The 12,804-nt window shown below is 46.4% G+C and overlaps 1 protein-coding gene across 3 annotated transcripts in view; it reads right to left on the bottom strand.

The window, feature by feature from the left end:
* Positions 1-12,804, bottom strand: part of LOC145363606 (uncharacterized) — a 30,172-nt gene that overhangs the window by 12,034 nt on the left and 5,334 nt on the right. The window contains exon 1 of one of the 3 annotated variants that reach the window (XM_080218791.1): positions 5,390-5,838. The exons of the other annotated variants lie outside the window; for them this stretch is intronic. Coding sequence (XP_080074917.1) covers positions 5,390-5,447 — 58 coding nt within the window. The 5' untranslated portion in view covers positions 5,448-5,838. Of the gene's footprint in view, positions 1-5,389; positions 5,839-12,804 lie in introns of those variants that run through there. 3 annotated transcript variants of the gene reach the window in all.

Here is a 12,804-nt window from a genome sequence, read left to right as displayed (position 1 = left end):
TCCCATAGTTGGACGATCTACATACTACTTCCAGAAGCCCTCTTCGATGCTCATCACAAACTCTGCCTCATCCACATCCCGAGCACTAATTGAATCCCAAGCAATATAGGGGACGTTGACATCTCCCATCACAACAATCTTGCCACTTTTACACCTTACCAAAATCTGCCTACATATCTGTTCCTCTACCTCCCGCTGGTTGTTGGAAGTCCTATAGTAAACTCCTAACATTGTGGCTACATGCTTCCTATTCCTGAGCACGGCCCATATTGCCTCCATTACATGAGCCCCCTGAGGTGACCTCCTGCAGTACAGATGTGACATTCTCCTTAACTAATACTGCAACTCCCCCACCCCTTTTAGATCTCCCTCTATCCCACTGAACATCTGTATCCTGGAAAGTTAAGCTGCCAATCCTGTCCTTCCCTTAACCAAATCTCTGGAATGGCAATGATGTCATAATTCTAATTACTAATCCAAGTTTAAGTTCTTTGTTACACTCCTTGCATCGAAACAAATGTTGTTCAATCCACCAGGCCCTCTTCGATTAGCAACCATACCCTGCCTGCACTTCCTCCGAGTTTTACTGGCCATATTCTCTCGTTCCCCTTCACTGGGTGGCACTGTGGAACTGTGGCCAGCACTAGTACCTCACAAAGCCAGGAATCCGGGTTCGATTTCTAGTTTGGGTCATTGCTTGTGTGGAGATTGCACGCTCGAACCTGCGTTTGCGTGGTTTCTTCTGGGTGCTCCGGTTTCAAAGAACAAAGAACAACACACCACAGGAAAGAGGCCCTTCGGCCCAACGAGCCCACGCCGCCATTTTAACATTGTGAGTGCCCTCCTCTACCTATGACCTTTGTCTACGCCTATTGGACTCCACAATAAAGGAATTATAACCAGATTGAGGAACGATTAATTTAGGGACAATTTGTTACCACCAATCAGCCTAAGAGCACGTTTTTGGTGTGTGGGAGAAAACCCACGCAAGCACGGGGAGAATGTGCAAACTCCCGCAGACACTGGCCCAAATCCATGTATCTGCACAGCAAACAGTGATAGTCACTGAGCTGTCATGTTGCCCGTCAGATGGTCCAGTTTAAGCACACACTAACGATGTGAAGCACTAGGCAACTCTCGAAGCAACATCTAAGAGCAGCTCTCGCACGACCCACCGCGTGTATGCCCCTTGTTGGTCAACAAGGCGGACCGATTCACCTGTGGATTAAAAGAAGACATCAATAAACATGCACAGCTTATACAGACATTCACGGAATCCCCAGAAGCTCAGAAGAAAGACAAGTGAGCCATAAAATATGTTGGAAGGTCCATAGGAATCAACTGATTCCCAGGGACGTCCCAAGGCTCTGGATCCTTACTTAGAACAGTCTCCTGTATCCCTCCATCTCTATTCCGCTCATGTGCCTATCTAAGTAAACCTTAAACAACTCTAGCGTGCCTGCCTCCACCACCCTACTTGGCAGTGCATTCCAGTCCCCCACAACCCTCTGTGTGAAAAACCTTCCTCTAACATCTGAATTATACCTCGCCCCTCTCACCTTAAGCCCATGGCCCCTCATAATTTTTGTATTCAACCTAGGAAAAAGCTTACCACTGTTCACTCTATCTATACCCTTCATAATCTTATACACCTCTATTAAATCTCCCCTCATTCTCTGTCTTTCTAAGGAGAACAGCCCCAATTTGCCCAATCTCTCCTCATAGTCCTTCCATACCAGGCAGCATCCTGGTAAACCTCCTCTGCACTCTCTCCAGGGTCTCCACGTCCTTCCGGTAGTAAGGCGACCAGAACTGGACGCAGTACTCCAAATGCGGTCTAACCAATGTTCTATACAACTGCAACATTAGATGCCAGCTTTTATACTCTATACCCCTTCCTATAAAGGCAAGCATACCATAAGCCTTCTTCACCACCTTCTCCACCTGTACTGCCACCTTCAAGGACTTGTCTACTTGTACCCCTAGGTCCCTCTGCATTTCTATACTCTTAATAGGCCTACCATAACTCCCCCCTACATTATTTCTTCCGAAATGCATCACCTCACGTTTATCTGGATTAAATTCCATCTGCCATTTCTCTGCCCAATATAGCAGCCTATCTATATCCTGCTGTATTGCCTGACACTGCTCCTCACTATCAGCAAGTCCAGCCATCTTCATGTCATCTGCAAACTTGCTGATCACACCACTTACTCCCTCTTCCAAGTCATTTATGTATATTACAAATAGCAAAGGTCCCAGTACAGAGCCCTGCGGCACACCACTAGTTACAGGCCTCCAGCTAGAAAAAGACCCTTCCACTACTACTCTCTGTCTCCTGTTACCAAGCCAGTTCTCAATCCATCTAGACTCCTGTCCTTGTATCCCATGAGCCTTAACCTTTTCCACCAACCAACCACAGTCCCACAGTCTGAAGGATGTGCTGGTTAGGTTTATTGACCTGAACAGGCGTTGAAATGTGGCAACCAGAGGAATTTCACAGTAACGCATTGCAATGTTAATGTTAGCCTTATTTGTGACTAATAAATAAACTAGACTTGAAAGCTTGCTTGATGAATCTATTGACATTATTTGAGAATGTAATCAGAAAAGAAGTAGTGGTGGATGTGGTTTATTTGGACTTTCAGAAGGCTTTTAACAAGGTAATGTCTTGAGGTGGATAGAAAACTGGTTTGCAGACAGGAAGCAAAGAGTTGACACAAATGGGTCTTTTTCTGATTGGCAGCTACTGGGATACCGTACGGATCTGTGCTGGGGCCCCAAATGTTCACACTATAGATTGATGATTCAGAAGAGGGAACGAAATGAATTATCTCCAATTTGCAGATGACAAAGTAAGGTGGGAGAGTGAGCTGCAAGGAGGATACAGGGATTGTTTAACGTGATTTGGACAGGCTGAATGATTGGGCATACACATGGCAGTGTAATGTGAACAAATGTGAGATTTTCCACTTTAGTGGCAATAATAGGAAGGGAAATTATTATATGAATGGTGTAAATTGAAAGCGGCGGATTCTCAGCGAGACCTTTGTGTCTTCGTGCATCAGTTGTCGAAAGTAAGCACACAGGTACAGCAGGCAGGAAAAGAGGAAAATAACATCTTGGCCTTCATAGCGAGAGGATGACAGTGTCGGGATAGCCATGTTTTATTGCAATTTTACAGGGCTTTGGTGAAGCCATATCTGGAACAGTGTGTGCAGTTTTGTTGTCCTTATCTGAGGAACCGATAGAAGGGAAGCAGCAGAGGTTTAACAGGTTCATTCCTGGGATGACAGGTCCGTCATTTGAGAAGAGACTCAGTTAGGCTTATATTCACTGAAGCTTAGAATAGTGAAAGGGGATCACAGAAACTTATTAAGTTCTAACAACATTAGACAGGGTAGATCCACAACGCTCCTGATGGTGGGGGAATCCAAGACTAGCTGCCATAGTTTGAGAAAAAGAGGTAAATTGTTTAAGACTGAGGTGAGGAGAAGTATCTTCACCCAGAGACTGGTGGATCTGTGAAATTCACTACCACAGCAAAGAGGCATGTTGTATGATTTCAAGAAGATATTAGATATAGCTCATGGGGCTAAAAGGGATGAAAGGATATGGGGGGTGGAGGGGAGGGGCGATCAGTTTCTGAGTATCTGACTGAGAAGGTCAGGGTTAGAGGGTATTCTGTGACAGTGAGAGGCAGACATGCGAAATATTTCTACAACAAACAAATGAGGCCACCAAATCTGATTTTCAAATTGAGACTGAGAGAAGTTTCTTTTTCATCAAAGGGATTTCAGGAAAAGGGGAGTAAATAGCATTTGATCAGACAGTAGAAAAGGTCATATAGAAAAATGCAAAAGCTTTGGACTGCCTGTCCTTGAATGCCTCACTCTCAGGCCCTCCCTCACCCCTCACACACACACAACCCCTCTCACCCACTAATCTATAAGCACCCTCCATCACATGCTCACCACATCCCCCTCATACTCTCTCGCTCACAGACTCTCACCCCACCTCCCTCACCCCCTCACACACCTTTTTCACACCCTCCCGCCTTTTCTCTCACCCCCTCTTGTTCACCCATTCTCCCTCCTCCACTCACGCACTGTTCCTCACGCACCTTCACTTACACTCTCACTCGCCCTCACTCATATCCAAGTTCACACCTTCTCCCACTTATATCCTCTCCTTCCCTCATATACCTTCTGTCACCCCCACTTCCTCATGTGTGTTCTCCCTGATACTCACCGCCTCCGCCACATTCGCCCCATCCTTCTCCCTCAAGCACCCTCCCTCACACCATCCTTCAGGCTCAACGTTCTTCTCCCCCACACACACTCACTCACCCTGGTGCTCCCTCACACACTCACACCCTCTCCCTATTATAGTTTCTCCTTCCCTCTCATCCTATACCACACACTCGAGCTTCTCCGCACTCTCGCCCTTATCCTCTCTCCCCACTCTCACCCAGACTCTTGCCCCTCTGCCCTCACCTACCCTCACCCCCTCCACCAACCTTCCCCGCACTCACCCCTCCCTCACCCCACCCTTTCCCTCCCTCCCTCAAACCGCATCCCCCCCCACCGGCCTCTCCCCCAGTCTAGAGTCATAGAGGTTTATATGGAAACCGGCCCTTTGGTCCAACTTGTCCATGCCACCCCCTTTATTTGAACCACTAAACTAGTCCCAATCACCTGTGTTTAGTCTATTTTGCTCTATACCCATCTTACCCATAGAAGTCTTTTTTTTCAACTACAAAATTGTACCCGCCTCAACTACTACCTCTGGCAGCTTGTTTCAGACTCTCATCATCCTCGGTGAAAAAAGTTGCCCCTTTTGTATCTCTCTCCCTTCTCACCTTAAATCTTTGCACTGGTTTTCCCCTACCTCTAGGAAAAGATGTTGACCATCTAACTGACCTATGCCCCTCATTATCTTATAGACCCATATTCTCACCCCTAAGTCCCCCTACACTCCAGGGAAAAATGCCCCAACCTATCCAGCCTCTTATAACTCAAACCATTAAGTCCCGGTAGCATCCTAGTATGCCTTTTCTGCACTTCTAATCTCCTTGAGTAATAGGGTGACCAGAACTATACACAGTATTCCAAGCGTGGCCTTACCAATGTCTTATGCAACTTCACCAAGACGTCCCAACTCCTGTATTCAATGGTTTGATCCATGAAACCAAGCATGCTGAATGTCTTCACCACTCTGTTCGTCCTTCCTCTGCACTCACCCTCCACCCACCATCAGTCACCCGCCATCACCGTCACCCTCCATCGTAGACACTCTTCATCACAGTCACCCTCCATCGTAGTCACCCTCCGTCACACTCATCCTCCATCGCACTCACCCTCCTTCGCTCTTTCCCTCCCTCACTCACCACTCCACAGTGACAGCAGGATCAGGGCGCCCCATAGATTCCTATACACTGGATCCATTGGTTGATTGCTGCGGATTAGAAGTTGCAGAGAGATGGGGAAGAGACGAGGCTGAGAGAATCTTCACAGACTGCTGATGAATTGAATCCGCTCAGTGCAAGGATCAACGGGTGGATGCAAGAATAGTTGAGTCAACAATCTTCTGATAATATCTGAGAATTGTTCACTTCCCGAAAAATGTTGTGATCTGGCAACACCCAAAGGATCAAAATAAACCCCACAGTGGAGGCCAAAAAACAGAGACAGTAACAGAGAGAGAGAGAGAAAAAAAAACAGAGAGGAAAAGAGAAACGGAGGACAGAAAAAAAAAGAGAGGCTGAGAGAGAGTGAAACAGGGAAAGAGAGAGAGGCAGGGAGAGATAGGGGCAGAGAGAGAGAGAAAGAGACAGGGAGAGAGTGGGGCAGGGAGAGAGGCAGAGAGAAACAGAGAGAGAGGGGGGCAGGGAGAGAGAGAGAGAGAGAGAGAGAGAGAGAGAAAGAGAGAGAGAGGGGGGCAGGGAGAGAGGGAAGCAAGAGAGAGAGTTAGAGAGAGAGAGAGGGAGTGGCAGGGAGCCAGAGAGAGGTAGGCGGAGAGAGAGAGAGGGGGGAGGGGCAGGGAAAAAGTGAGAGGCAGAGAGAAAGAGAGAGAGGTAGGGAGAAAGAGAGAGGCAGGGGGACAGAATGACAGACAGAGACAGAAACAGAGAGGCAGGGAGAGAGAGAAAGAGGCCAGGAGTGAGAGAGAGAGAGGCAGGGGGAGAGAGAGAGAGAGAGAGAGAGAGAGGCAAGGGTGGAGAGGAAGAGAGAAAGGGGGCGGGAAGAGAAAGAGAGAGGGGAGAAATGTAGGAAGAGAGAGAGGAGAGAATTGGAGGGAGAGAGACAGGCAGGGAGAGACAGAGAGAGGGGGCAGGGGCAGGGAAAGAAAGAGAGAGAGAGCGAAAGAGAGAGAGAGAAGGGAGGGGAAAAGAGGGAGAGGGAGAGACACAGGGACACAGGGAGAAAGGGGCACAGAGAGAGAGAGGCATGGAGAGAGAAAGAGAGAGCCAGGGACAGAGAAAGAAGCAGAGAGAAAGAGTGACATAGAGAGGCAGGGAGGGAGAGAGAAAGAGGCGGGGGGGGGGAGAGAGAGAGAGAGAAGCAGGGAGAAAGAAAGAGTGCAGGGAGAGAGAGAGACGAAGAGAGAGAGAGAGAGAGAGAGAGAGACAAAGAGAGAGAGAGAGAGAGACGAAGAGAGAGAGAGAGAGAGACGAAGAGAGAGAGAGAGAGAGACGAAGAGAGAGAGAGAGAGAGACGAAGAGAGAGAGAGAGAGACGAAGAGAGAGAGAGAGAGAGACGAAGAGAGAGAGAGAGAGAGACGAAGAGAGAGAGAGAGAGAGACGAAGAGAGAGAGAGAGAGAGAGACGAAGAGAGAGAGAGAGAGAGACGAAGAAAGAGAGAGAGAGAGACGAAGAGAGAGTTAGGCGGAGAAAGAGAGATGTTTGGGGTCGGACAGGGAGAGTCGTTCTCTGCCACTTATTTTTCAGTTCACGTCCAATCCTTGTTCCTCCCCGTGATGACTTGCCTTTATTCTACGGCTTGTTGTCTTCTTCCCTTCAGGACCTTTTTCTTCTTACATATATGTTATTATCCGTGTTAGCTTTTTCTTGTGTGGGGGAAAAGAAGTGTGATGGTCTGCTTCTGTCATGTTTACGTGGTTGGGTGGAGGTGTTAGGAGGCTTCTAGTTTGGATGCTAACGTGTTTTCATCTGCTGGGGTGGACGTCCCGAATATTGTGTGTGCTGGAGAGTTGTTTCTTTTTGTGTGGAGGGGGGCAGGGTGATGTTTCTTAGATGGGGAGGTTTTGCATGTGTTGCTGGGTCAGACTCTGTTTTTTTTCAGAGAGGGATTTGGGGGAGAAAAAATAATTTTTTGTTTCGTGGGTGGGCCATTGAGGTGGTAATGGATGGACTACTGGGAGTGGTGGGGGGTGTTAAGGGGTCAGGTGGAGGGATGAACGTTCTGGGGGTTTGCTGATTGGGAAGTCGGTGGGTAGATTGTGGTAGACAGAGGGGAACCGGTGGATGTGGTGTTTCTTGATTTTCAAAAGGCGTTTGATAAGGTGCCACACAAAAGGTTGCTTCAGAAGGTTAGGGGGCATGGAGTTGGGGTAAGGTGTTAGCGTGGACAGAGGATTGGTTGTCTAATAGAAGGTAGAGAGTTGGTACCAATGGGTGCTATTCTGATTGGTGGTTGGTGACTAGTGGAGTGCCACAGGGATCAGTGCTGGGGCCTCAGCTATTTACCATTCATACAGATGATCTGGAGGAGGGGGCTGAGTGTAGGGTAACAAAATTTGCTGATGACACAAAGATGAGTGGAAAAGCAAATTGTGTGGAGGGTGTGAAAAGTCTACAGAGGGATCTGGATAGGCTGAGCGAGTGGGCGAGGACCTGGCAGATGGAGTACAATGTTAGCAAGTGTGAGGTTATCCACTTTGGCAGAAATAATAGTAGGAGGGATTACTATTTAAAGGGCAAAAAGCTGCAGCATGCTACGGTGCAGAGGGACCTGAGGGTCCTTGTGCATGAGTCGCAAAAATCCAGTCTACAGGTGCAGCAGGTGATCAAGAAGGCGAATGGGATGCTGGCCTTTATAGCGAGGGGGATTGAATATAAAAGCAGGGAGGTCTTGCTGCAACTGTACAGGGCACTGGTGAAGCCGCAGCTGGAGTAGTGTGTGCAGTTTTGGTCGCCGCACTTGCGCAAGGATATTTTGGCCTTGGAAGGAGTGCAGAGGAGGTTCACTAGGCTGATACCAGAGATGAAGGGGTTGGACTATGAAGAGAGACGAAATAGACTGGGTCTGTACTCGTTGGAGTTTAGAAGGATGAGGGGGGATCTTATAGAGACGTATAAGCTAATGAAAGCGATGGATAGGGTAGAGGTAGAGAGATTCTTCCCGCTCAGAAAGGACAGCAGGACTAAAGGGCACAGCCTCAAGATAAGGGGGTTGGGGGGGGAGGGGCAGTTTAGATCGGAGTTGAGGAGGAACTTCTTCACTCAAAGGGTGGTGAATCTCTGGAATTCTCTGCCCATTGAAGTGGTGGAGGCTACCTCGCTAAATATATTTAAGTCACGGGTAGATAGACTTTTGACAGACAAGGGAATTAAGGGTTATGGGGAGAAAGCGGGAAAGTGGAACTGATCCACTTCAGATCAGCCATGATTTTATTGAATGGCGGGGCAGGCTCGAAGGGCTAGATGGCCTACTCCTGCTCCTATTTCTTACGTTCTTATGGCCAAATGATGGTTTGTTGCTCCACCCTTTCTTGACGCTTTTGTCTCCTGTGTGTCTGTTCGAGTGCATGGGGTGGGGCCCTCCCAGAGCTGGTGGGATGGGGTGACTTTTTTATTGTTTGTGGGTGTTTTATGTTGTGGTGGGCAAGGCATCGTGGTGTGGATTCGGGAAGTGTATGCCGGATTGTCATTGGGGCAGATCAATTTGGTGTAGGGACATTCCCACTTATTTGGATGGTTTATGGGTTTGGTATGAGGATTGTAGAGTTGCACTTATATAGCTTTGCTATTTTTTTGGGAGGGGGCTGGGGATTATGGATTTCACCCAGTCAACATGTGGTCAGAGTATCATCCATGTAGAGTCGCACTTTTATAAATTTGCTTTTTAGGAGGGTTTATAGATTTTACCCAGTCACCATGTGATCGGGAGTATCATCATGTAGGGTTGCACAGTTATACCTTTGCTCTTTTGGGAGTTTATACTTCTCCGCCTGGATCAGCTCTTTTGATCGTTTATACTTCTCTGCTTGGAGAGGAAGAGAGACGCAGGGAGCGAGAGAGAGAGGAAGAGAAAGAGAGAGAGGGGGCAGGGAAAGCGAGCGAGAGAGCAGCAGGAAGAGAGGGTGGCAGAAAAAAGCGAGAAGAGAAACAAAGAGATGGAAAGACTGGTAAATATAATGGTAATAAAGGCACGTGGCACATTCGCTTTATCTATCGAGGCATAGATTTAAAAAAGTGAGAGGTCATGATGGAGTTGTATAGATCTTCAGTGAGGCCACAGCTGGAGTACTGTGTGCAGTTCTGGTCTCCACATTATAGGAAAGACATGATCGCATTGGAAGGGATGCAGAGGAGATTCACCAGGATGCTCCTGGGATGGAATATTTTAGTGACAAAGAGATGTCGGATAGGCTTAAGTTGTTTTCGTTGGAGCAAAGAAGATTGGGGGGGGCGACCTGATTGAGGTGTTCAAAATTATGAGAGTCATGAACAGTGTGGATGGGGAGCAGCTGCTCCCTTTAATTGAAGAGTCAGGTACAAGGGGGACAAGTTAAAAGTGAAGACTGGGAGGTTTGAAGGGATTTGAGGAAAAACGTTTTACTCAGAGGGTGGTGACGGTCTGGAATGCATTGCCCGGGAGGGTGGTGAAAGCGGGAAGACTCACATCCTTTAAAAAGTACCTGGATCAGTACTTAGCACCATTCAAGGTTATGAACGAAATGCTGGCAAGTGGGGTAAGGTGGGCGCATTTTATGCGTGGGTGCAGACTGGATGGACCAAGGGGCCTTTTCTGCACTGCAGGATTCTGTGATTCTGTGAAACAGAGACAGAAACAGTGAGGGACGAAACATTGGAAGACAAATAGACACAGAGACAGAAAGAGGAAGGGGCCAAGAGTGAAACAGAAAGAGTAAGGAAGTAAGAGGAAACCAAAAGTGAGAATCAGAAGCACTAAGTGAAACAGAGAGTCAGCACATAATACACGGCCACTACTATCTAGGACAAGAGCAGCAGATACTAGAAATACCCCAATGTGGAGGTTCTACTCCAGCTCATCCATCATTCAGACTTGGAAATATATTGCTGTTCCTTCACTGTCACGGGGTTAAATCCGGAAACTCCCTCCCTGCAGTGTGTGTACACTTCAAGGACTGCAGCAGTTCAAGAAGGCAGCTCCCCACCACCTTCTCAATGGCAGGTAGGGATAAATGCTAGTGTAGCCAGCAATGCAAACATTTGATAAATGAATAAATAAAGAACTCTTCCCCCAGTCAAATGGATTCTTATATTTCTAAAAGCTGATTTGGTTTCCGGTGTCACTGCCTTTGCAGCAAGTCTTCCAGAAATTTATACAAATTCAGAAGCTTTTCTGCATATATCAAACATTTGGAATAAAGACTTTAGCTTTCAACGACTTGCCCTTAATCATTCAGGCAAATGTTTGAACACAGGAGATATGGAAATTACTTCTGAAGTGCTTGCTTCTGCCTGTGATATATAAAAAAAACTGAAAACCAGCAAGCTTGGGTATAATTGTTTATGACACTGGGATTGATAAAATGTACTGATGTAATATATTGATGAGCTGCTATTTCAGAGCACTCAAGTACTGACAAAAACTAATGGAAAAATGTCATGGTTCCTGGGTATCAAAAAGAGTTTTTTGGGGATAAGTAAACTGAACAGAAACAAAACCAGTGAGCGCAACAACAAATTTGGGATTGATTTGAAATTTCCAGCACTTTGTAATGGGTTAACGTGAAGAACAAAGAAAACAAAGGGATTTCTGGACTGAAATGGCAATGGTTCAATTGTTTTAGAGATGTTATGGGAATATTGAATTGGAGAGTACAGTTTCCCCATGGCTGATCAGGGAGGTCAGATAGTAATTCAGATCTGTCTGATTGAATGAAAAAAGGGACTGAAGATTGGGGAAAAGATAGGGAAACCACAGCAGCAAATGGGATTTGGAATAACTCACTCTGGGTGTAATTCAAAGTAACAGATCTGGTAATGATGTAAATTCTAGTGAATCAAAAATGTAAATTAGGCTCATATTACAGTCATAGACTGATAGAGTTTACAGTATGGAAACAGGCCCTTCTGCTCAAGTTGTCCATTGCCGCCTTTTTTTAAACCCCTAGACTGGGACCAACTGGCCGCATTTGGCCCATATCCCTCTATACCATCTTACCCATGTAACTATTTAAATGCATTTTGAAATGCAAAATTGTACCCGCCTCTATTACTACTTCTGGCAGCTTGTTCCAGACACTCACCACCCTCTGTGTGAAAAAAAAAATGGAGAGCTTCTCTCGGATGTATTTGCATCTTTGCATTTGAACATTTATTTCTAAAGAAGACTGCGTTTATAAGTAGGGCTGCAAACCAATTCACTGGAACAATTCAGGCAAGCAAAGATGTGGAGACTGACTCGATTTAATTTTCAGATAGGATCACCTGAATGGCTAGGAATGGCTTTTATCAGATGGAGCATGTGACATGATATTATAACGACAGAGTGAGCCCGCAGATATGATTTGTTACTTGTGGAGTAACTAACATACATACAGAAGTGCTTGGTGAACTTCTCCTGAAGGACACACCCAGATTTGTTCAGCTACTGGACAACAGATTATACAGCAGTTAATGGGGCCAAAAGAGTGTGTCACTTTTTCCAAATCATTAAGACATGCTCCATAAACAAGTGCATTTGAAACAATTAAGATCGTGGTCCGAGGGAATTAAATTAAAGGAAAAGGGATTTGCATTAGGACAATTGACAGAATTCTTAATAAGAATTATACACAAGATAGATGCAAGTGAAGGGAGAGCTGGAGAATCTTTTAAGCCCATGCATGATCAATTTAACTTTTTTTTATTCATTTGTGAGGCATGGCCGTCACTGACTGGCCAGCATTTATTGTCCATCACTCATTGCCCATGAGCTGTCTTCTTGAATCGCTGCACTCCATGTTTAGCAAACACTCACTACAAAAAGATAGTGAATGGTGGGGAGCATCAATCCAAAGCAATCACGTTTTCCAAATCTCTTCCTATACCTAGTGACGCACTAATGCAGACATCTGGCTGTTTCCACAGCGAGTTACTTCTGGAACAGGTCACTCGTCTGTTTCCAGGCCTTGTAGCTTGAGACACATCGCTCCGCAACAACCGAACCATCACAACATTGGAGTAGAGGAGGAAACTGGAGCATCCGAAGGAAACCCACACAGACACAAGCCAAACTTGCAAACTCCACGCAGACAGTCTGGAATTGAACTAGAGTGCCTGGCACTGTGAGGCAGTAGTGCCAACCACTGTGACACGAGTTAATAGTTTCCCAGATATCAGAGTCCTCATTGGTATGAGACTATAAGACCGTAAGATATAAAATATTCGGCCATTTGGTCCATCAAGTCTACTCCACCATTCAATCATGATGTGTTTCTCATCCCTATTCTCCTGCATTCTCTTCGTAACCCAAGATCACTTTCTTGATGAAGAACCTATCTAACTCTGCCTTAAAGACACTCAATGACCTGACTTCCACAGGCCTCTGTGGCAATGAGTTCCACAGATTCACCCCCCGTCTGGGTGAA

Source organism: Carcharhinus amblyrhynchos, unplaced genomic scaffold (genome assembly GCF_965287045.1).
Source record: "Carcharhinus amblyrhynchos unplaced genomic scaffold, sCarAmb.v2.hapA scaffold_39, whole genome shotgun sequence".
Classification (NCBI taxonomy): domain Eukaryota; kingdom Metazoa; phylum Chordata; class Chondrichthyes; order Carcharhiniformes; family Carcharhinidae; genus Carcharhinus; species Carcharhinus amblyrhynchos.
The sequence above is the reverse complement of the archived record's forward strand: the minus strand, read 5'-3'. Positions and strand labels throughout refer to the sequence as shown.